The following is a 26,110-nucleotide window of genomic DNA, read 5'->3' as shown; positions in this document are numbered from 1 at the left end:
AGATGAGATGCATGATTGACTTTTCAGGAATAACAGTTTTTAAGGTGACAACTTGTCATGCAGGTTGAACATGCGTGCGCAGATTTTTATTTTGAAAGAATGCAACCTCACATCGCAAAACAAACTACAGCCTGGATCGTATAACGATAACTAAAACATTCCAATGCGTTCAATCACCTCCTAATCTGTTTACCAATACTGTACAGAAAGAAACACATGAACTGGTCTTTGGTGTGATTTCCCATTCATTGAGACAAGCCTATTATGACGGTGAGCAGCTTTTCGTGTTTGAAATGAATGTTTGGACTGTACAAAAAAATGGCTTCCTCAATTGTTGCTATGCTTTTTTTTTAATTGACTCAAATCATGTAAATTAGCATATCTAAATATCACTCATACAGTGATACCTTGTCTTACGAACTTAATTGGTACCCAGACAGTGTGTAAGGTGAAAAGTGTGTGTCCCAAAAATCAATTTCCCATAGGAAACCATTAAAATGAGAATAATCCGTTCCCAGGTCCCCGTAAAACATAATTTTCTACAAAATAAGCCTTAAAACTACACAAAATATACCTTATATTATGTATAATAAATGTGCTGTGATATTATAATTAAAGAAATAAACTGTACTATATAATAAAGTCGTTTTATTTACCTTTGTGATGGTCGTTGATGGCTTGATGGAATGGAGTGACCGGTTTCATCAGCATTAAACACTTGATGAGGAACGTAGCCTTCTTCTTTCACCATTTTGAGGAATGATCCCTTGGAGGTGCTTTCTCGGCGATAATTTTACCTTGTTCCTCATCAATTCTGTTCTGTTTAGCTGGGTTGATTTTTTTTTTACATGAAGTGTACAGATGGTTTGTGCGGTTTGTTTGTGGAGCCTTATTGATGGGAATATTTTAACCTTGCAGTCTACACTCTGCCTTTGAACTATGAAAGTTGAAACTCTGTCGTCTGCCTGTCTCTTTAATGTTTAACCCCCATCACTGCTGCGTTCTTGACCAATCACATGGCTTTAACTGAAGACTGGGGGCGGGGAATAGAGGACAAAAATAGTCGGCTGCCATTTTGTTGTGCGAAGAACGTGCTTGTTCGCGAACGACACATCACTCATTGAGGCAGTATGAAAAAAAGTTTGTATGCCAAGGTAAAGTTTGTGTGCCAAGGTAATATTATCATAAATGTAATGTTCGTAAACCGAAAAGTTCGTAAGCCAGGGGGTTTGTAAACGGAGGTATCACTGTACTTCAAAAACCTTAGCATGGGCTATACATCATCACGGTACATTATATCTCGTAATTTGACACCGTCCCACCGCAAACATTGAGCAATTCCAATCCGCGTCACAAGGTGGAAAGAAATAGAAACTAGCAAGATAGCGCCACCACCTCTGCTCCATATCGACTCGGCCGTATGATTTCCTGCTTTATGCACATTCCAGCCAACTGTTTAAATCTGAAACAGCCGTCCCTTTTTTTTTTTTATGATTGTGGATGGTGGCAATGTTTGAAGCACTCCCACACACAGGAAGACGCACCTCTTGGAATTTTACGTTGTTTCCTCTTATTAGTTGTTATATTACACATGTTGTACGTGCCCAAATTTGGTCATATCCTGTCCAACTTGCAGAGTCCGGCTTGTGTAACCCAGTTTCCTGTTAGACAGGTTGGGAGGGAACCCTCCCCCCCCTCCCAACTCAACCCCACCCCCTGACTTTCACAAAAATCTTGGTTACACGCTGCAATTCCTTTCATGTATACTCTAGAGGGAATATTTTAAATGAAATAATCATAATAATAATAATCATAAAAATAATACATTTCATTTATAAGTGTCTTTCAAAACTCAAGGTCACTTTACAGTCACAGGATAAGGTTTACAGTGGGTGAGCAGCGACAGCCACAGGCGGCAGCGTTTACTGAACCTGGAAGTAACTCAAATAGATAGAAAGATAGCTTGCTAGCTAATAGATAGCTAATAATAATACATTTCATTTATAAGCTCCTTTCAAAACTGTCAAGGTCACTTTATAGTCACAGAATAGGTTAGATAGCTAACTAGCTAGATAGCTATATAGCTAATAGATAGCTAGCTTTATAGCTAATAATAATCATAATAATACATTTCATTTATAAGCGCCTTTTGAAACAGGAGAAGTTATATAAGAAGCTAGATAGCGAACTAGTTAGATAACTAATAATAATAGTAATAGTTCATCTTTAGATAGCTAGCTAACTATATAGCTATATAGGTAATAGCGAGCTAGCTAATTATTATAATAATTATAATACATTTCATTTATAAGCGCCTTTCAAAACTGTCAAGGTCACTTTATAGTCACAGGATAAGTTATATAGCTATCTATCTATCTAGCTAGCTAGAGAGCTAATAATAATAATGTATTTCATTTATAACCGCTTTTCAAAACTCTTACGGTCACAGGATAAGATTGATAGCTATTTAGGTAGCTAGATAGCTAATAATAATAATAATAATTATTATTATTATTATTATTATAGATCTCTAGCTAGCTAGATAGCTATCTAAATAACTTGTAAATAAAATGTTTTATAATAATAATAATAATGAAATGTAAATTTCTCTATTGCGAGACTAATGAAGGCAAACCCAATTCAATAATAATAATTAATTAATAATAATCTAGATAGCTAGCTAGATAGCTAGCAAGATCGCTAGCTAGCTAGCTAGCTAGATAGCTACTGAGGCAAATAAATCAATTCATGCGTGCTTAACAACGCAGATAATAAGTCTTTAAGTACGTTTTTGTGTGTGCTTTTTTTTTTTGTTTGTTTTGTTTTGTTTTTTGTTTGACACATGCGCGGCACCTGTAGTCCAAAAGCTAGTTTTGCATGTGTCAGCTCCCCCAAACGTTATTGTTCCACGCCACACTACGTCTTTGTGTTAGCAGGTGCCCAAGCCGTCGGTGCACAGTGGCAGTTTGTTTTCTTGCGCGGCGCCTCAACGTCCTCGTCATCAGGTGTCTCTTTTACACCCATCCTTCTTTCAAGAGCTCCGGAGCTTTTGTTCCTGTTAGCATTTATTCAAGTCGTTGATTTATTCATGTGTGTGAAACAAGCGCTTTCCTATAAGTTAAAGCGAAATATTTTCAATAACAGTAACTCCTTGTGTAGGTTACCTCTTGAACTTTTAAGGGAAAAAAAATCCTTCTCCTTTGGGCCTCTTACACTAATCTGATTGTATGCACTTTTTTTTTTTTTTTTTTTTTTCAAAGGGGCAATCAGTTGTAGGCTTTTGCGACATCCATTTCAAAATGGCCGAATGCATCGAAACATATTTCTTTGTGTCCACCTTGGAGCAGATAACTTGCAACGTGACCTTCGCGCGTGACTTATAAAGGCGCTTTTGTCGATGTGATTTGTGAGTGCGCGTGCGGCTTTAAAGGACGACCGACGCCTCCGGACAAGTTGTGTCCATAATTTGTAAAATCACTTCATGTGACTTCTACGGAGCATATTTTACAAAGATTCCACGGCGTATAGCTATATTTTCCATTTTAAGACTCGCGCTGAATATTCAGGAAGTCTTGTTTTTGAGTTGGTGACGAGTCCTCACGTGACGTCACCGAAGGAACGCCCCTGACCGAAAAAACGACACACAAAGCATTTTGGGTAATTTGTTTGGTCTGAAAACTTCGTGTTGATGGTGAAATTAGAAGGAAAAAACATAAATAACGCAATGGTGAATCGTTGTGTGTTGCAGAAAGACTACTATTTATTTTTTAATCAGCCCGTTTCCACAGGCTGATTAATTTCTTACACTGAGCTTTTTCGCCCTCTTCTGCCTCTTTTTGGTGCAACATGAAGTTTTCAGACCAAACAAATACAGCAAATGCATTGACGTGATGGAAGGACTGCTACAATGTGTCCTTTTTTTTCGGTCAGGGGTGTTCCTTTAGTGACGTCACGTACGGACTCGTCACCAACTCAAAAACAAGACTTCCTGAATATTCATCGCGAGTCTTAAAAGGTAAAATATAGCTATATGCGGTGGAATCTTTGTAAAATACGCTCAGTAGAAGTCATTTGAAGCCATTTTACAAATTATGGACACAACTTGTCCGGAGACGTCGGTTGTCCTTTAAATGACGAGGGAGGAAAGGCCATGAACGCAGCCAGTCCTGATTGATCGCATTATTTGAAGTGTGGAATTGAAACCAACGCTCAAAGTTGGCTCACGTTACATCTGTCTCATGCTTCTTCCTCTAGCCGCATTCCCGTCAATTTTTGTCTTTCGGCGTTCACAAATTCACGTTTTCCTTTCTGTGGGAGACTTTCTGTTTCCGTGCGCCGTGCATAATTCCCTTGCATGATTGCGCAAAGTTCAGGCTCGTAGGAAAGTCGTCATTGGTGTCAAGGAAGTATCATGAGGTTTGTCATGTTGATTTACAGGATTGTAATTTTGTATGTCGGCACGTATTTGTGGAATTTTGTTGACGTCTGAGTGATTCACGGGGGAAAACAAACTGTATGAACCATTTTGTAGTGAAGTTTTGCAAATGTTGATAAATTGTAACATGCAGTGATACATTGGCTTATGAACTTAATTGGTTCCCAGACTGAGTGTGTAAGGCGAAAAGTGTGTATCCCAAAAATTAATTTCCCATAGGAAACCATTAAAATGAGAATAATCCGTTCCCAGGTCCCAATAAAAAATAATTTTCTACTTCTAGCCTTAAAACTACACAAAATATACCTTATTTTATGTATAATAAATCTGCTATGGTATTATAATTAAAGAAATAAACTGTACTGGATAATAAAGTCGTTTTATTTACCACTGTGATGGTCGTTGATGGCTTGATGGAATGGAGTGGCCGCTTTCGCATGAAGTGTCTCAGGGAGCTCTGGGTATTGATTTATATAGCGCTTTAACAACAGATGAATCTGTAACAAAGGGCTAACATGGACAAAATGTAAATTCCGCCCCCTGGTGGAAGGGAAAAACTTGGCCAGAGGCCATGGTCAGCGCTCTATCAGCACCCAAGCATGAAAAACGAAACCCGAACGAATTCGGGAATTGCGCTGTATGTCATATTTTCAATTCCCGAACTGATTCGTGAATGGCAGCGAATGACTTAAAATGGCGGTGGGGTTAATTCCTAAATTATATGGGTCTGAAGTTATCTGAGCTTGAAATGAGGGCGGCTGTCGAAAATACAACGCCAGACATACATGTTGTAAAGTCCACTGGTCCACTAGTCGATTAATTTGTTCAAGGACATTAAATGTAATGATTGACGCACAGACAGCTTCACCAGCAATTATGTCACCCTGTGCGACCAATCACATTTCCCCCTTCCTTGAAAAACACAATCACCTCGACTTAGTTCTCTAATGAGTTGCGTGACGTTATCAATTACTCCATCCATGTATGCCAATGTTTGTTTTGACCCTCCCTACCTCATATCCAGCTGGGACCAGAGACGGTTTGATGGCAAAGCCGTCGACCTTTGACCTTGTGAGCTCCACCTTAACTGGAAAAGAGCATTTCGTACATACGACCGCTCGCTCGCTCGGCCGGGCGGGCGGAGACTGGAAAGACTGAATTCGTTTGTTTATTGTTCCACATGCGGCAGGGTCGAATTGAGATCCATTGTGTAAATGTCCCTCTGTCCTTGTCGTGAATGGTAGCTTTCAGAGGCAAAAGTGGGGAGAAGGAGGTGAGGAGGGGGGGGGGTGCAAAAAAAAAAAGGCGTATAGCGTACACAATAGCTTTAAGTTTTATGGCGCTCCTGTTGCCAGGCCGGCCGCTGATTCTTGGCTCGGGCCCAAATGCAACATACACACAGCTGTGCAGAACATGCGCCCCGCCCCCCCTGTCCCCTTTTACACGTCGACCTACGCAGGCGCATGCACACATTGACATTAAAGGACAACCGACGCCACCGGACAAGTTGTGTCCATAATTTGTAAAATCACTTGAAATGACTTCAACTGAGCGTATTTTACAAAGATTCCACCGCATATAGCGATATTTTACGTTTTAAGACTCGCGCTGAATATTCAGGAAGTCTTGTTTTTGAGTTGGTGACAATTCCTGACGTGACGTCACTGAAGGAACGCCCCTGACCGAAAAAAAAGGACACATTGTAGCAGTCCTTCCATCACGTCAATGCATTTGCTGTATTTGTTTGGTCTGAAAACTTTATGTTGCACCAAAAAGAGGCAGAAGAGGGCGAAAAAGCTCCGTGTAAGGAATTAATCAGCCTGTGGAAACGGGCTGATTAATTCCTCACACGGAGCTTGGTCGCCATTTTCTGCCTCTTTTTGGTGTTACATTTCCCGCCCCCAGATACCTCAACATGGCACGGAATAAATTCTTTAATCGATTGCAAACGTGTGCTTTCCTCTTCAGAACTATTTGAATCATATTCACAACTAGATGAGTAACAAGAAAGCATATTCTGCGAATCGGAAGCTATTGTTTTGATTCTACAGCAAGGCAAGACGTTTTGGGGTGACGTCACGAACAAGGGGGCGGGACCTTCTGAAACTGGCCACTTCCGGGTTAATTTTTTTTTGCAGATTTTGGACACTTTAAGTCATTTTTATTGATGTTTTGCATTTGACTAAAAATATCAGCCTGCGTGTTTTGGCTATTTTAGATGCTATAAAACGTTTTTCTGATGTCAGTTAGGAAACAAAAAAATGGTGTCGGTTGTCCTTTAAAGTCTTATCACTCACGAATCGCAGCGCTTAGACAGCGCCTCTCTATTCAAGATCTTTGCAACGGACGTCACTCTTTCTTTTTTTTTATGACGACACAACAGTGAACCCCATTTTATCTCGGGGTTCCAGACCCACAGAGCATTCACTTTTTTTTTTTAACTCTTTGCTCCCAGTGGAATTAATTACAACCAGACCTGCTGTGGCAAAACATGGCGCCACATGCTAAATCAAGCTTAAATTCACACTTTACCATTAAAACCAACCATAAAAAACGGAAGTATAGTGATACCTCAGCTCATGAACTTAATTGGTTCCCAGAAAGTATCTGTAACGTGAAAAGTTCATCTGCCGAATATTTATTTCCCATAAGAAACCATTAAAATGATAATAATCCGTTCCGATTCCATAATAGCAAAAGTACTACACTCGATAACAAACCACGTCCGCACTGAAAGAAAGGGGGGTGACGAAAACTCGTCCGTCAGCCACCGTGGCGCCGTGTGGTTTGGTTCGTCCTCCGAAAACTAGTTCGTCAGCCGAGACTATATGCTCGCAAATTTATTTGTTCGTGAGGCGAAAAGTTTGTTCGCTGAAGCGTTCGTATGCGGAAGTATCACTGTACCACAATAGAGCTAGCGTGATACCGTATTTGTTTTACTGAAAACAAAGCAGAGCATTCATCATGGCACCTTCTCCGCCTTGGTTGCCTTTGTTTTTTCTTGTCTTTTGCATGTCACCGAATGCGTCTGCAGTGACGTCTGAACGGTTTTATCTGCCACATGCCGGTGTTTGTTTTGGGCAGCTCCGAGCTTGATAATGGCCTATTACTAAGGAACCAGAAGCGACGAGGCACCTCGGTGGAAAAACTGCAAGCAAGGGACCTTGATCATTTGGATGATACCCGTTTGGCTGGCATCCACACGGGTGACTCGTTGCTGAGGTTTTTATACCACAGGTGTCCAAGTCAAGGCCCGGGGGTGAAATATGGCCCACCAAATCATTTTATTCGGCCCGCGAAAGCAAATACAGTAAAGTCCCGTTATATCGATATTCAAGGGAGTCCGAATAAATATCGATATAACCCGGACTATCGATATATCCGACCTTGCGCGCATGTAATTTTCTCCTTGCGTGCATAGAAATAGTATCATAATAAGCGGGACTATCGATATAACCGATATCGATATAACGAGACTTTACTGTATAACTCGTGAAATTCCATGAAAGTCTGAAGCAAAATTTATTTTTTAGTAGTTTCCTCTGGTATGTCCAATGGGTGATTCATGTATGCGACAGGTGTCAAAGTCAAGGCTCGCGGGCCAAATCTGGTCCGCCACATCATTTTATTCGGTCCACGAAAGCAAATCAAACTCGTGAAATTCCATGACAATCCGAAGCAAAATTTATTTTTTAGTAGTTTCCTCTGGTATGTCCAATGGGTGATTCGTATATACAATAGGTGTTAAAGTCATAGCCCGGGGGCCAAATCTGGCCCGCCGCATCATTTTATTCGGTCCACGAAAGCAAATCAAACTCGTGAAATTCCATGACAATCCGAAGCTAAATTTATTTTTTAGTAGTTTCCTCTGGTATGTCCAATGGGTGATTCATATATGCGACAGGTGTCAAAGTCAAGGCTCGGGGGCCAAATCTGGTCCGCCACATCATTTTATTCGGCCCACGAAAGCAAATCAAACTCGCGAAATTCCATGAAAGTCTGAAGCAAAATTTATTTTTCAGTCTTTTCCTCTGGTATGTCCAATGGGTGATTCGTATACACAACAGGTGTTACAGTGATGGCCCGGGGGCCAAATCTGGCCCACCGCATCATTTTATTCGGTCCGCGAAAGCAAAGCAAACTTGTGAAATCCTAGTTTTTGACAAAAAAAACAATCATGTATAATAAGGCGTTTTTTTGCATGTAAGAAACAAGCATGAATAGCACAGGTGTCAAAGTCAAGGCCACGGGGGCCAAATTTGGCCCGCCGCATATTTTATTCGGCCCGTGAAAGCAATTCAACCATGCCGAGTGCGATGATGCTAGCTAAAGTCTGAATCGAAATGTAAAATTGTCGTATGCAAACCACAATAACATTTACCGTATTTTTCTGTGTATAAGGCGCACCCAAAAGCCTTCATTTTCGGCGACATAAATGTCAATTTCAGTCAGGTTGGCAAACTGAATATTCTTGGATAATCGTGACGAATAATTTGCATTTTGTTCAATATGTTGCGTGCATATTTTGGAAACAAAAGAAAATATAAAAAAAAAAACATTTTTCTACTAATTGAATGTAGAAATAAACAATGATAGCATTTTTGTGTTAGATTTAATTCTAATTGACACTTTTGTAACACACATGATTTTAACAGGCACCACAGAGTCGCGAGTATGAAAATCTCCCTATTTATGATTTTTGAAAATTAACATGTATGAACATAGTTGTCCAGCCGATCAAAATAGTACTTTCTGCTATCAACCCAACTTTCACAACATTGTAAACGCACGGTTTTCGCCTAGTGCACAGGTGTCAAAGTCAAGGCCCGCGGGCCAAATCCGGCCCACCACATCAATTTTTTCGGCCCGCGAAAGCAAATCAAACTTGTTAAATTCCATGATGATTGCTAAAATCTGAGCCAAAATGTCATATTTTTGGATGTCAACCACAATAAAAGTCATTATTCTTCACTTCAGATTTGAAAACGAGTTATTCATTAATTTGCTGTGTGCTCTATATGGAATATTTGAAGGGATTTAAACATTCTAATGGGTTCTCCAAATTCATAGCGGCCCTCGAGAGGAAACCATAACTACAATGTGACACCCCTGGTCGAGTGGCAACACAATGGTGCTCCTGCAGAAAATGGAGCCATCACGGCTTAGCCATGTTCGTTTTGTGTGTGTCTTTTTTTTTTAGTAACTGGTGGCTTTCATTCTAACATGTTCAGATTTAACCACGTGTGAATTTTGGCCCCCTCCCAAAGTTTCCCATAGCTCCCCCCCCCACTTTGTTATCACACTTATCTGTCATGATGTCAGATAGTCCCTGACACACATGCTTTGTCCGTCCGTGTCCGTCTTGTTTCACTGCATGTGCAGTCAATCTTTGTTGGTAATCCTGTACCGAACATCAGCATGTTTAAGGACACTGATTAGCTAGCTCCCTTAGTTGGCTATCTCACTGATGTCTTTGACCTTATGAAAACATGACACTGATTTGTTTTTTTGGGAGCCGGAAAACTACCATTTCGTCTGGGCTAACCTGCGTGTCTCAACATTCAAGTATGCAATGGATAATCCTTTATTTAATACAATAACACAAACATCTATATTTGCTTCGCGCATTTATTTATTTATTTATTTATTTATTTATTTATTTATTTATTTATTTTTTATCTGTTTTTTTTTTTCTGTTTATTTATTTTCACTTTTTTCTTTTTCTATTTATTGATTTAGTTGTCTATTTATATATTTATTTGTCACTTTTTTCTTTTCGATTTGTAAAGTGACATTGAGAGTTTTGAAAAGTGCTTATAAATGTAATTTATTATTATTATTATTATTATTATTATTATTTATTAATTGGTTTATTTTTCAGTGTATTTATTTTCCTGTTTATTTACGTTTCAGTTTATTCATTTTCACTTTTTTTGTTGTCTTTATTTATATATTTATTTTTCATTTTATTGATTTATTTTCACTTTATTTCTTTTTCTATTTATTTATTTATTTATTTACTTATCAGTTTATTTATTTTTCAGTTTATTTATTTTTTTATTCATTTATTTAGTTGTCTGTATTTATTTATTTTTTAGTTTATTCGTCAGTTGATTTATTTTCACTTTATTTCTTTTTCTATTTATTTATTTAGGTATTTAGCATTTTATTAAATGTTCTGTTTATTTAGTTGTCTATTTCTTTATTAGTTTTTTGGTTTATTTAGTTGTCTATTTACTGATTTATTTTTCTGTTTTTTTTATTTATTTATTATTGTGTTTTTTTGTTTATTTATTCTTCTGTTTATTTACTTAGTTGTCAATTTATTTATTTATTTATCATTTTATCACATTTTCTGTTTATTTAGTTGTCTATGTATTTATTTATTTGTTTATTGATTATCATCATCCAAAAATGAACTTTGTCATTGATAGCTAACTTTGATGAAAAGCCTTCTTCAGCCGTCATCTGTACTTCTTTGAAAGTGTCGGACGTTTCGCTCCTCATCGGAAAAGCTCCGTCGGCAAACTAAAGTTGTGCTGACGAAGCTTTTCGGATGAGAAGCGAAACGTCGGACACCTTTAAAGAAATACAGATGACTTGTTGAAGAAACCTTTTCATCGATGGACCACTCCTGACCTCCACAGATGACAGCTAACTGTATTTCATTCGTTCATAGCCCTAAATACTCAATATTCTGTTGGTCCTAGAATTTGAGTGAAAATGACAGACACCAGTCACGGACGGCACAGTTGCAGTGAGCCACAAGCAATTGCGCATGAATGGAGGGTTTGGAAGTCAGTCTTGTCTCATGTCTTGTCTAGACAGTTTGCACATGACGCTAACGCTAAATGACTTTTTTTTTTTTTAATATGTCCTTCGGAGCCGCAATCCCGATCTGTTGCGCTTACTTCAAAGAGACAAACGTCCGTATGACCTTTCAAGTTGAGCTGGATTTTTTTTTTGTTTTCTCGCCCTAGCACATGTTTAACCAAGTGCTCATTAACCTTTGCACCGCCGTCCCCTTTTTTCGAAGAAATTTTCTTTCAAGGAATAATGGAGACCTCTCCGTTTGCTTGCAGGGTGGCTAGCATAAGAAAAACGCTGCCTTTCCCAGAATGTCCCTTTTTTGTTTGACGTGGGTGAGTTTGGGTGGGGTCGCGTCAGCTCCACTTATCTCTGGAACCATACCTGCCGTTTGCTGGGTGGTTACCGCCTGCCGTTCTGGTTCTCGTCACAGGTCTTTTCGCTAGCTATTTTTTTCCCCCCTTCTTCCTTTAGCTGACCTCTCGCTTTTGTGTGCGACTGATAAGATTTGGTCTCTAGTGTGGAACCACTGAGGTTAAATGTCATCTCTTCGCTTTGGGATACGGGTCAACGACATCAACATGTTGTTCGGCAATAGCTAATGGTAGAGTAGATCTAGATATGGTGCGTTCAGGAAAACTTGGACATGGTAGTAGCAACCCATCCTGTTTATATTTCCCTTTCATATCTTCAAATGCGCTTTGTAACGAAAAGCAACGTGTTCTTTATTGAGGAGTTTTGTAAGTAGAGATACTACTTGACTGTCAATAAACCGCCTGCAGTTCCACCAGTCGCCTGTTGGTGGTGTCACCGTGTCAGAAGTTGTGGTTCAAATCTTACCACTTTCGAATTGACTGTATTTTCTGATGTATTAGGCGCATTGGAGGATAAGACGCACCGCCAATGTTTTTAAACGTTTTCCATATACATAAGGTATTAAGGTATTGTGTACTACTACTGTAGCGCCATATAATGTGGTGTGCCTTATATTTGGAAAATTTTACTATATTTCTATATTATATTCTTTCATTCATTCTGCCCCTTATACTCTGGTGCGCCTTATATATGGAAAACATTTGCAAACACAGCATTCATTGCGGGTGCGCCTTGTACTCCGGTCCCCCTTATATAAGGAAAAAGTTGAAAACACACCATTGATTGAGGGTGCGCCTTATATATTGCAAAAGTTTGAAAACACACCATTCATTGGGGGTGTGCCTTACACTTTGGTGCGCCTTATATATTACAAAAGTTTGAAAACACACCATTCATTTGAGATGCGCCTTATACACCAGTGCGCCTTATATATGGAAAAACCTTTATAAACACACCATTCATTGGGGGTGCCCCTTATACTCTGGTGCGCCATATATATTGCAAAAGTTTGAAAACGCACCATTCTTTTGGGATGCGCCTTATATTACAGTGCACCTTATTTATGGAAAAAAGTTCCAAAACACACCATTCCTTGGGGGTGCACCTTATACTCCGGTGCACCTTTTATGTTGCAAAAGTTTGCTATTTTATATTTTATATATTATATTTCTATATTTATCTATTATATTATATTTATATTATATTATTTATTTTATTATATATATATATATATATATATATATATATATATATATATATATATATATATATATATATATATATATATATATATATATATATATATTATATATTATATTTATATATTATATTATATTATATTATATTATATTATATTATGTTATATTTAATATTGCACAAGTTTGAAAACACACCATTCATTTGGGGTGCGCCTTATATATGGAAAAACATTTGTAAACACATTCATTGGGGGTGCACCCTTTATGTTGCAAAAGTTTGCTATTTTATATATTATATTTATATATTTATCTATTATATTATATTTATATTATATTATTTATTATTTATTTTATTTAATATATTATATTATATTATATTATATTATATTATATTATATTATATTATATTATATTATATTTAATATTGCACAAGTTTGAAAACACACCATTCATTTGGGGTGCGCCTTATACACCAGTGCGCCTTATATATGGAAAAACGTTTCTAAACACATTCATTGGGGGTGCACCTTATACTCCGGTGCACCTTTTATGTTGCAAAAGTTTGATATTTTATATTTTATATATTTATATATTATATTATATTATATTTATGTTATATTATTTATTATTTATTTTAATATATATATATATATATATATATATATATATATATATATATATATATATATATATATATATATATATATATATATATATATATATATTTATATATTATATTATATTATATTATATATATTATATTTATATATTATATTTATCAGAATCAGAATCATCTTTATTGCCAAGTATGTAGGACACACAAGGAATTTGTTTCCGGTAGAACACGCTGCACTAGTATATATATATATATATATATTATATTATATTTATATATTATATTTTATATTGCACAAGTTTGAAAACACACCATTCATTTGGGGTGCACCTTATACTCCGGTGCACCTTTTATGTTGCAAAAGTTTGATATTTTATATATTTTATATATTATATTATATTATATTTATATTATATTATTTATTATTTATTTATTTATATATATATATATATATATATATATATATATATATATATATTTATTTATTATTTATATTATATTATATATATTATATTATATTTATATATTATATTTTATATTTTATATTGCACAAGTTTGAAAACACACCATTCATTTGGGGTGCACCTTATACTCCGGTGCACCTTTTATGTTGCAAAAGTTTGATATTTTATATATTTTATATATTATATTATATTATATTATATTTATATTATATTATTTATTATTTATTTATTTATATATATATATATATATATATATATATATATATATATATATATATTTATTTATTATTTATATTATATTATATATATTATATTATATTTATATATCATATTATATTTATATATTATATTTTATATTTTATATTGCACAAGTTTGAAAACACACCATTTATTGAGGGTGCACCTTATACTCCAGTGCTCCTTATCCACCGGAAAATACTATAATCAAAATGTGACTTCTCCAAGTTTCAGGTGACGACAATTGCACGTTAATGTCAGAGAAAGCAGCCATAAACAGAAACTACTTTCTTTTTTTTTTCCTCTTGGTGGGAAAATAATGATGTCACCGGTGGTTCTCACAGCGTGAACAAGTGCTTGGCCGTACAAATTACTCGCTGCCTCACCCCTCTCCTCACTAAAAGTCTCCGCAAACCCCCCCCCCCTGGCTCGTAAACAACAGGACTGATGACTGAGTATTATTGCGTTTTATAAACAGGCTAACCAAGTAAGAGCACGGTGTCGGTGTTTATACAACCAGGGTGGGGGGGTGGGGGGGTCCAGAATTGATGTAAAGTGTCGGGGTCATGTGGAAGGTGTAGCCGGCGACCGTTTCCCACTCAGCTGGAAAAGTGCTGACTGGCGACAAGGAGGCATGAGAAGGCTACTGTTAGCTTGGGAAAGTCCTGCTTGTGTTGTTTATATGTGCGCGGCCATGACGGAAGCAGAAGCAGCCACTCGGCGACTCAGTGGCTGGAGTCCAGTTCTTTGAACTCTCCCTATGGTTCAAAATAGCGATCGACGCTCCGTTTTGGTATTTGTCACTCACTTCCATTCAGTCGTCAATGGACAGTCATAAAAAGTGGTGTGAAAAACAAAATGGCGCAATTTGGGTGTTGCGATGCCGCCAAACCAGCCACCATATCACGGAAATACACTTACAGTGATACCTTGGCGTACGAACTTAATTGGTTCCCAGACAGAGTGTGTACGGCATAAAGTGTGTATCCCAAACATTAATTTCCCATAGGAAACCATTAAAATGAGAATAATCCGTTCCCAGGTCCCCATAAAACATGTTTTTCTACCCTCAAATTTTCTAAGCCTTAAAACTACATAATATATACCTTATTTTATGTATAATAAATGTGCTATGGTATTATAATTAAAGAAATAAACTGTATAATAAAGTCATTTTATTTACCTTTTGTGATGGTTGTTGATGGCTTGATGGAACGGAGTGGCCGCTTTCATAAGCATTAAACACTTGATGCGGAACGTAACCTTTCACCATCTTGAGGAATGATCCCTTGTAGGTGCTTACGCTACGATAATTTTATCTTATTCCTCATCAATTGTGTTCTGTTTAGCTGGGTTGAATTTTAACCTTGCAGTCTACACTCTGCATTTGAACTGTCGAAGTTGAACCGAGTCCAAAATTCATTGTTTTCTATCCTTTGTGTCACTCTCTCTCTCTTTCGTCTTTAATGTTTACACCATCTCCCCTCACTGCTGCGTTCTTGACCAATCACATGGCTTTAACCGAAGACTGGAGGCGAGGAATAGAGGACAAAAAAAAAGGCGGCAGCCATTTTCTTTTTGGAGAACAGCTTCACTCTCTCTCTGTCTGTAAGCCCCACCCCCTGACTGCTGCGTTCTTGACCAATCACGTGGCTTTAACCGACGACTGGGGGCGGGGAATAGAGGACCAAAACAAGCCGGCTGCCATTTTCTTGTCAGGAGAATGGGCTTGTCCGCGAACAACTCATCATTCATTGTGGCAGCTCCGTGTGTATCCCGAAAAATAGTTTGTATGCCAAGGTAAAATTTTCATCAATTTCACATTTGTAAACCAAAACGTTTGTAAGCCAGGGGGTTCGTAAACCGAGGTATCACTGTACACTCTTTTGCCTGCTTTTTTCGAGGTCCACCAATACCGCCACTTTGCAAATCGTGACACTTTTCTCACTAATTATTTTTGTTGAGAAATCCCCAAAAACATCATACTAGCAAAAAAAAACGTTTACAGGGCAGCTTGTAAAGCCGTGATTCCCCCGCCGCCCCTTTCCAGGACCACACAGACTGTATCCCGAACCAGCCTGCATCTTCTTTTCCACTTTAGCGGTTCCCGTTTGTATTCGTCAGCAGCAGAATTTAAAGTTTTTTTTTCCCCCTTTGGAGTGTGGCTCTTAAACGGGGACTGAGTCAGAAGGCGTCTCTGTTCTTCACTCGTTTGAACGCTGCCTTGTGTGTGTGTGTGTGTGTGTGTGTGTGTGTGTGTGTGTGTGTGTGTGTGTGTGTGTGTGTGTGTGTGTGTGTGTGTGTGTGTGTGGAAGGGTGGGCTGCAAGAAGTGGTCTATTTCCGACTTTTTTGCGCCATTCATTGGAGGCGCGCCTTATACATCGGAAAATACGTTTTTTTTTTGTTTTTTTTTATAGAAGTAGTGGGTAACCCCAACCTCGATTGCAGCACCTTGGAAAACTTGTATCTATTTATATATTCTATTTGGAAAACTTTTTTCATTCATTGAAAGTGCGTCTTATCGACCGGTGCACCTTAATACGGGTAACATCCGACTTACGACCGAGTTCCGTTCCGACCAAGCGGTCGTAAGTCAAAAACGGTCGTAAGTCGAAATACATTGAAAATGTTGAATAGAAAAAATGAACACAACTAAAGAATGAATAACTACAGTAAAGTCTCGTTATATCGATATATCGATAGTCCCGGTTATATCGATACTATTTATATGCACGCACGGAGAAAATTACATGCAAACAGGGTCGGATATATCGATAGTCCCGGTTATATCGATATTTTTTCGAACTCCCTTGAATATCGATATAACGAGACTTTACTGTACTTTCAAATTTGAAGAAAAAAATAATGACTGATTTTATGGTTTACAGACGGCAAATTGAGTTTTTGGTTCGGACTTTAGCAAACATTGTGGAATTTTGCACGTTTTATTTGCTTTCGTGGGCCGAATAAAATGAGGACGCGGACCAGATTTGGCCCTCGGGCCTTGGCATGGACACCATTCCTTTTTTTTAATTTTTTATTGCAAGGCCTCTTCATGCAAATATGAGCTTTCGTGGGCCGAATAAAATGAGGACGCGGACCAGATTTGGCCCTCGGGCCGTGGCATGAACACCATTCTTTTTTTTTTTTTTTTTTATTGCAAGGCCTCTCCATGCAAATATGAGATGAAACGTTAACCCCCCCCCCTTTTTTTTTAACCTTCCTTCCTACTTGCAATTGAAGTTGAACACCAATTAGCTCCTGGCATCGCATCACAGAGGCTGCCCTGCCCACACCACAGAGGTTGTTTGTTATCAAGTTACAGTAAAGCTTGACAGTTTTTTTTTCTTTGGATTGAAAAACGGCCTCTTATTGTTTCATCTTTCTCACTGGCACTTTCACACAAAAGGCCTGAGTGACTTTCTTCTTTCCGCCATTCTTCGGTCCTCCCAGTCGGTGTGATTTATTTATTTTTTTTTCATTTAGGAGGAATGAATTGTAGAACCAGGAAAGCAACGCAAAGGGTCATAAATTGGTCATAAGCAAGGTTGCGTTTCTTATAAGGAAGGCGGAGTGACATTGTATGACTTCATTGTCACCTTTCACTTTTATTTGCTTGAAAACCAAACCAATGACTTTGACACCAGATGTCGTTTCTAAATGGTATCGTTGTGAAATCATTTTTTGAGGAGAGAAAATAAAATCGGCTAACTTTGATGAAAGGTCGTCCAAAAAAAAAGAACAAAAACATCCCGTATTTTCCAGTTCATAAGGCACACCTAAAATCCTTGATTTTCTTCCAAAGATGACACTTACATATCTATTTTTTTATTATATATTTTGAAAATGTTTTTCATTCATTGAATGCCTTCTAGTTCGGTGCACCTTATACAGCGATACCTTGCCTTACGAACTTAATTGGTTCCCAGACAGAGTGTGTAAGGCAAAAAGTGTGTATCCCAAAGATTAATTTCCCATAGGAAACAATTAAAATGAGAATAATCCGTTCCCAGGTCCCCATAAAAACGTAATTTTCTACTTTCTAATTTTCTAAGCCTTAAAACTACACAACATATACCTTATTTGATGTATAATACATGTGCTATGGTATTGTAATTGAAGAAATAAACTGTACTGTATAATAAAGTGGTTTTATTTACCTTTGTGATTGTCGTTGATGGCTTGATGGAATGGAATAACCGGTTTCATCAGTATGAAACACTTGATGAGGAACATAGCCTTCTTCTTCCACCATCTTGAGGAATGATTCCTTGTAAGCTTTGGCAGCTTTGTCGTCAGAACTGGCTGCCTCACCATGACGAATGAGACTATGAATCCCTGTACGACGCTTAAAGTTCTCGAACCATCCAACCCATAAGACAATTTGAAATTTTGGTTGGGACTTTAGCAAGCATGGTGGAATTTTCCAAGTTTGATTTTGCTTTCATGGGCCGAATAAAATGAGGTGGGGGACCAGATTTAGCCCTCGGGCCTTGACTTGGACACAGGTGCGTTAAAATGCCTTCCGTGTGTGTTTCTCGAGAAGAGCGAAGCCTTCTGAGAAGTTCCCTGTTGCCCTTTTTTTTTTTTTTTGCCGTAATCGGAATGTGTCTCAAGAAAAGTGCGTTTCAGAACGTGCTCAAGGAAGTACCGCGTGTTATTATTGCGTTGAGAAACCAAACTGCAGAGGGAGGAAGTCAACTTTCAGGGAGGGAAGAACGCTGCAACAGGACACTTTCGCTCCCACAGGTCACGGAGGACCAAGTCCGGGCTTGTTCCCATCGTCTCTGTCAATGATTTGCAGGAAGCGGAATCACAAGTTCAACCTGTTGCGGCTTTGATTGCTTGTGCATGTGTCTGCAATCATGTGACGTGGCGCCGAGCCGGAGAAAAAAAAAAAAAAAAAGAAAGAAATGTCACTTCTGGGAACAATGAAGCAAGAGGAAGTGTGAAAGATGAAATGACGTTCGTCAACCTGACAGTGTTGTTTCTTTCCACAGTCCGTCCCCCTTTCGCGCATTTATAGCCTTGAGCTACCTGGTCATGACAACAAGCATGGATGGATGGTTGTTCTGGGGTGGTGTGGCAGGAACGGGGGTTTATATTCGACTCCATTCAGTTATTCCGTCAGAAAACATAAAGTATTGCTGCTAGTCGACGAGTGATACCAGACAACCGACACCTCCGGACAAGTTGTGTCCATAATTCGTAAAATCACTTCTACTGAGCGTATTTTACAAAGATTCCAATGCATATAGCTATATTTTACGTTTTAAGACTCGAGCTGTGTATTCAGGAAGTCTTGTTTTCGAGTTGATGACGATTCCTGACGTGACGTCACGGAGGGAACACCCCTGACCGAGAAAGCGACGCACAATTCATTTTGGGTACTTTGTTTGGTCTGAAAACATTGTGTTGGTGGCGAAATTAGAAGAAAAACACAAAAATAACGCAATGGTGAATCGATGTGTGTTGCACCAAGACTACTATTTGATACTAGTTGACACACATTCCCAGCAGACAAATCAGCCCATTTCCAACGGAGCTTGGGCGCCATCTTGTGCATTTTCTGGGAGCTACATTGGAGTCTACATTGGAGTCTAGCCTCAAAATGATCCGGAAGGACTCCTTTAATCGATTGCAAACATGTATGCTTTCCTCTTCAGAACTATTTGAATCATATTCAGAACTGGATGAGTAAAAAGAAAGCATCTTCTCCGAATCTGAAGCCATTCTTTTGATTCTAGACCAAGTCAAGACGTCCTTTCGTGACATCACGAACAAGGGGGCGGGACCATCTGAAACTCGCAATTTCCAGGGTCATTTTGAAGTAGTTTTGGGACACTTTAACTCATTTTAATTGGTGTTTTGCAGTTGACTAAAAATATCAGCCTGCGTGTTTTGGGTATTTTAGATGCTATAAAACATTTTTTTTCATAAAAAATGGTGTCGGTTGTCCTTTAACTCAACGTTAATGAAAAGGTTTCTTCAGCCGTCATCTGTACTTCTTTGAAGGTGTCGGACGTTTCGCTCCTCATCCGAAAAGCTTCGTCAGCAAACTAAAATTGCGCTGGTAGCTCTGACCCTAGAATATACAGGTAACATCCGACTTACGACCGAGTTCCGTTTCCGACCAAACGGTTGAAATGGTCGTAAATCGAAATCCATTCAAAAAAGATTGAATAGAAGGTAAGTCGGATGTTACCTATATCCTGTGACTGTAAAGTGTCTTTGAGAGTTATAAAGGGCGCTTATAAATCAAATGTATTATTATTATTAGTAGTAGTAGTACTAGGAGTATTAGTATTAACATGCGTGAAAGGGAAATGCTACCCCCTTGCGGAAAAGAAAAAAAAACATTGCCAGAGGCCGTGGCCAGCGCTTTATCTGCACCCATGCATGAAAAAACAAAACCCGAACAAAAATGCAGGAATGAAGCTCTACGTCATATTTTCAATTCCCCAATCAATTTCTAAATGGCAGTGAATGAGTTAAAAAAAAAGTGTAAACAAATATGGCCGCTTTGTCCCCTATTCAAATTGTGCACCTGCTTTTGTCTCTTCATAGAGCTGATTGCCCAACATGTCTTCGAAGGCTCACAGTTCCAACAACATCGCCCAAGCCAGGCGGACTGTGCAGCAGCTGAGGATAGAAGCCAACATCGAGAGGATAAAGGTACTTGCACATACCCCCCGCCCCCCCCCAAAAAAAAATCCTGAGTCATATCCACACTTTTATAATATTTGTCTGCTTACAATTTACATATTGTATTTTTCGGATTATAAATCACATTTTCTTTCTTTTGTCGTTTGGCTTTGTGTATGACTCACACTCTGGAGTGTTATAGAATAATGTATAAATAATTTGGCACATATAACAGTCAAACCTGGGTTTTGGACCATAATTTGAGTGAAAATGACAAAAACCCTGGCACTGCAGTAAACATATTTTTGCACGTCGTCTGGCAGTGAATGAGTTAATGCTCCAGGGCCTGCAGAACTGATTGTGAAGGCACCCAGGTCGATTTCTGACCCAAATGATGGCTGAAATGTGATTGGTTCAATGCTATCTGGTTGGCTGGCTAGCTATCTCGCTAGCTCTCTATTACCTATATGGCTGGCTAGCTATCTAGCTTGCTATCGACTTGCTATCTATTTGCAGGCTATCTCGCTAGCTATCTATTAGCTTTATAGCTATCTAGCTGGCTCTCTATTAGCTAGCTAGCTCGCTTTCTATCTTTTTGAGTTACTTCCGGGTTGAGTGAACGCCGGCATGTGTGGCTGCCGCTGCTCACCCACAGAAAAACTGATCCTGTGACTGTAAAGTGACCTTGAGAGTTTTGAAAGGCGCTTATAAATGAAATGTATTATTATAATCATTTGCTAGCTATTTGCTATCTATTAGCTATCTGGCTGGCTAGCTAGCTTGCTAGCTATTATCTAGCTAGCTAGCTAGCTGTCTATCTATCAGCTATCTATTAGCTAGCTAGCTTTCTATCTATTTGAGTTACTTCCGGGTTGCGTGAACTCTGGCGCTTGTGTCTGCCGCTGCTCACCCACAGAATCCTGTGACAGTAAAGTATGAAATACGAAAACACACATCTGGAAACAGCACAACAAGGGAAAAGGAAGCTGAAAGACAATTTGGAATTATTTAATAAGAATTCATGGAGAAAATATAAGTCACATTAGCCTGTGATTCAGATATGTTTAGGCCTTCAGAGAAGGCCTTGCAAGCCCCGATGGCCCACCACTGAATTTCAAGTTAGCATTTTATTTTATTTTTTGATTGTAAATCACCTTTCAAGATGACATCTGATCTGTTCTCTATGTTAGATTGTTTTGATTCGATAAAATTTGCTCCAGAAATGCGATTTCGATGATTTACAATCCGAAAAATACGATCCAGTTTGGGAAAAAAAAATGAGCGATGAAAAGTGAATTTGTTTTGTTCTGCGGCAGGTATCCAAGGCCTCCGCCGACCTTATGACTTACTGCAACGATCACTCCAAAAGCGATCCTCTCCTCATGGGTATCCCCACCTCAGACAATCCCTTTAAGGACAAAAAGCCTTGCACCATATTATAGTGGCCATAGCGCCCGTGCCTTTAATGGGAGCCATTTTGTTTTGTTTTGTTGTTTTTTTTTTGTAATTTTTTTGGGGGGGTCATATTCATGTCGCTCACTGCGTTCTGTTTGTCGGGAAGAGGGGTGGATCGTATTACAGTGATACCTCGGTTTACGAACCCCTTGGCTTACGAACTTTTCGGTTTACGAACGTTAAATTTATGAACATTTTACCTTGGCATACAAACTATTTTTCGGGATACACACAGAGCTGCCACAATGAGTGATGTGTCGCTCGCGAACGAGCCCGTTCTTCTAACACGAAAATGGCAGCCCACTGTTTTTGTCCTCTATTCCCCACCCCCAGTCTTCGGTGAAAGCCACGTGATTGGTCAAGAACGCAGCAGTGAGGGGCGGTGGGGTTTACAGAGAGAGAGAGTGAAGCCGTTCTCCAAAAAGAAAATGGCTGCCGACTTTTTTTCTCCTCTATTCCCCGCCCCCAGTCTTCGGTTAAAGGCACGTGATTGGTCAAGAACGCACCAGCGAGGGAGGGAGTGGTTTAAACATTAAAGAGACAGGCAGACGACAGTGAGAGAGTTTCAACTTTGATAGTTCAAAGGCAGAGTGTAGACTGCAAGGTTAAAATATCCCATCCATCAGGCTCCACAAACAACCCGCATAAGCCATCTGTACACTTGATGCAAAAAACTATCAACCCAGCTAAAAAGAACACAATTGATGAGGAACTAGATAAAATTATCACAGAGAAAGCACCTACAAGGGATCATTCCTCAAGATGGTGAAAGAAGAAGGCTACGTTCCTCATCAAGTGTTTAATACTCAGGAAACCGTCCACTCCATTCCATCAAGCCATCAACGACCATCACAAAGGTAAATAAAACAACTTTATTATACTGTACAGTTTATTTCCTTAATTCTAATACCATCACACATTTATTATACATAAAATAAGGTATATTTTGTGTAGTTTTGAAAATTAGAAAGTACAAAATTATGTTTTATGGAGACCTGGGAACGGATTGTTTTCATTTTAATGGTTTCCTATGAGAAATTAATTTTTGGGATGCACATTTTTGCACTCTGTCTGCGAACCAATTAAGTTCGTAAGCCAAAGTATCACTGTATTACCACAAGGTCATCTCATTTTTTTTTTTTTGGGGGGGGGGGGCTTAAATTACTGACGCGGCCTTGCTTTTATGTTCTGGCCTTTTGTTGTTGTTGTTCTTTTTGGACTCTTCCGTCTGCTCTGATGACCACTTGCAAGCCTTTGGCCTTTGTGATTTCTTGTTACGGGGCAGCGACTGTTAGCAAAACGTCTCATATCTCATTGAATTTGCCTTGGTGCTTCTCTTTTCCGCTGTTATTGTTATCTAACTGATTATTGTGCGTGTGCGTGTGTGTGTGTGTGTGTGTGTGTGTGTGTGTGTGTGTGTGTGTGTGTGTGTGTGTGTGTGTGTGTGTGTGTGTGCGTGTGTGTGTGCGTGTGTGTGCGTGCGTGTGCGTGTGCGTGTGCGTGTGTGTGTGTGTGTGTGTGTGTGTGTGTGTGTGTGTGTGTGTGTGTGTGTGTGTGTGTGTTTTAACAGTTGATTCCCCGTATTTGCAATAATTCCCATCAACTTCTTCAGAAATGTATAGCTTGTCCAACTGGATAGTGTGTCAAACTGCGTTTTATTTTGGCGGGGGTGGAGGGGAACTTCTTTGTTATTCCTAATGCAACATTTGTATGAAGATGAACGAAGTCAGGCAAAGCGTTGTTCCCATTCCTGTTTCAATATCTCAATAAAGTTAAAAAAAAAAAAGCGTTGTGTCAGAAATGGAGTTTGTTCATGCTGGTGTGGTTTTTTTCGCTCATTCAAAATGCTGGGGAGAGAAACAGTGGGTGAAATTTTTAAACACCAAAGTTCACGTATGGTTTTTTTTATGGGTGTGATGTTTAAAAAAAAGACAGAAATTTAACCTAGATAAACCATTTATCAAAAGAGTTATGAACTCATTCACTGCCATTCACAAATTTATTCGGGAATTGAAAATTTGTTTGCGTTTTTTCTACTTTGGGTGCTGATAATGAATATTTTATTTTTGTATTTTTTTTTTCACCCAAATTGTCCATTTTTTGCTCATGAATATTTAATTTTTGAAAAAAAAATGTTTTGCCCAAATTGTGCATTTTTTTCTTGATTCTTTAATTTTTGTAAAAAAAAAAGGTAAAATATATAAATATATAAAAAAATAATTTAAAAAAGAATATTTGCATTTTCACATCATGAATATTTCATTTTTGGGGGGAAAAAATCTCTTTTTTCACCCAAATTGTCAATTTTCTCATCATCATGAATATTTCATTTTTGTAAAAAAAATATGGTTTTTTTTTCACCAAAATTGTGCATTTTCTCCTCATTAATATTTAATTTTTGAAAAAAAATGTTTTGGCCAAATTGTGCATTTTCTCTTGATTATTTAATTTTTGTAAAAAATATATGTACAGAGTTTTTCACCCAAATTTGCATTTTCTCATCATGAATATTTCATTTTTGGGAAAAAAAAAATCTTTTTTCACCCAAATTGTGCATGTTCTCATTATCGTGAATATTTCATTTTTGTAAAAAAATAATTTTTTTCACCCAAATTGACCATTTTCTCATCATGAATATTTTATTTTTATGAAAAAAATTATATATTTTTTTTACCCAAATTGTCCATTTTCTCATCATCATGAATATTTAATTTTTGTTAAAAAATATTTTTTCACCCCAATTCTGCATTTTCTCATAAATATTTAATGTTTGTAATTTTTTTTCACAAAAATGTAGCATGTTCTCATCATTCTGAATATTTTAATTTTTCTTAAAAATATATATATATTTCATTGCCCAAAATGTGCATTTTCTCATCAACGACCATCACAAAGGTAAATAAAACGACTTTATTATACAGTACAGTTTATTTCTTTAATTATAATACCATAGCACATTTATTACATATAAAATAAGGTATATTTTGTGTAGTTTTAAGCCTTATTTAATAGAAAATTATGTTTTATGGGGACCTGGGAACGGATTATTCTCATTTTAATGGTTTCCTATGGGAAATTATTTTTTGGGATACACACTTTTCACCTTACACACTCTGTCTGGGAACCAATTAAGTTCACAAGCCAATGTAGTGTATGTACTGTCTAGAAAACTGTATCTTCACTCGTGGGGGCTGGAAAAACCTTGAGCCTCCTCCCCAAACCACATTTAAATGTAGAAGGTCCGTTTTTAGCTCTGGCAGTATCGTGTTACTATTTGGGGAAAAGGCCTGCTTTGTTTTCATTCTCCGTTGGTGGCCTCTTGGGTCTTTCCGACTTTGTTCTCTCCGGACTGGATTTTCTTCTCTTCTCTTTCCACGTCATGAACGGACGGCAACAATAGACACTGACGGTGACCTGAAATAGCATCACATTCATGACATCAGAAATATCAAGTGGAACAATTGTAATAATAATTGGATTGGATTGGATTGGATATGCCTTTATTAGTCTCACAGTGGAGAAATTTACATTTCACAGCAGCAAAGTGATGAAAGGAATAATAATAATAATAATAATAATAATAATAATGTTCACTCCACCCAGAAGTAACTCAAATAGATAGAAAGCTAGCTAGCTAACAGATAGCTAATAGCAAAAAGATTGCTAATAGATAGCAAATAAATAGCCAGCTAGGTATCCAGCTAGGTAGCCAGGTAGTTTGCCATATAGCCAGCGAGGTAGCTAGCCAGATAGCCAGCTAGGTTGCAGTATAAGTAGTTGATAACCAGGGAGATAGTTAGCTAGCCTGAACACTTTTCCTTTTTTATAAGTACAGTATCCCTCCATTTTGGAAAAAAACACTAAAAGGAAAACAAA

At 38.0% G+C, this 26,110-nt stretch overlaps 1 protein-coding gene across 3 annotated transcripts in view; it reads left to right on the top strand.

Moving 5' to 3' along the window:
- Window positions 1–26,110, top strand: part of LOC148891129 (guanine nucleotide-binding protein G(I)/G(S)/G(O) subunit gamma-12-like) — a 42,006-nt gene that overhangs the window by 13,402 nt on the left and 2,494 nt on the right. For 2 of the 3 annotated variants that reach the window (XM_089008754.1, XM_089008753.1), the window contains 2 exons: window positions 20,702–20,809; window positions 22,096–23,733. In XM_089008754.1, the coding sequence (XP_088864880.1) occupies window positions 20,717–20,809; window positions 22,096–22,221 (219 nt within the window). In that variant the 5' untranslated portion in view covers window positions 20,702–20,716 and the 3' untranslated portion in view covers window positions 22,222–23,733. Of the gene's footprint in view, window positions 1–20,701; window positions 20,810–22,095; window positions 23,734–26,110 lie in introns of those variants that run through there. The other variant, XR_016116484.1, reaches the window with a different exon arrangement.

This window comes from Hippocampus bargibanti, linkage group LG11 (genome assembly GCF_051943395.1).
Source record: "Hippocampus bargibanti isolate YZ-2025 linkage group LG11, ASM5194339v1, whole genome shotgun sequence".
In the NCBI taxonomy this organism is placed as follows: Eukaryota; Metazoa; Chordata; class Actinopteri; order Syngnathiformes; family Syngnathidae; genus Hippocampus; species Hippocampus bargibanti.
Note: the sequence above shows the minus strand (reverse complement) of the source record. Positions and strands in the feature narration are given on the sequence as shown.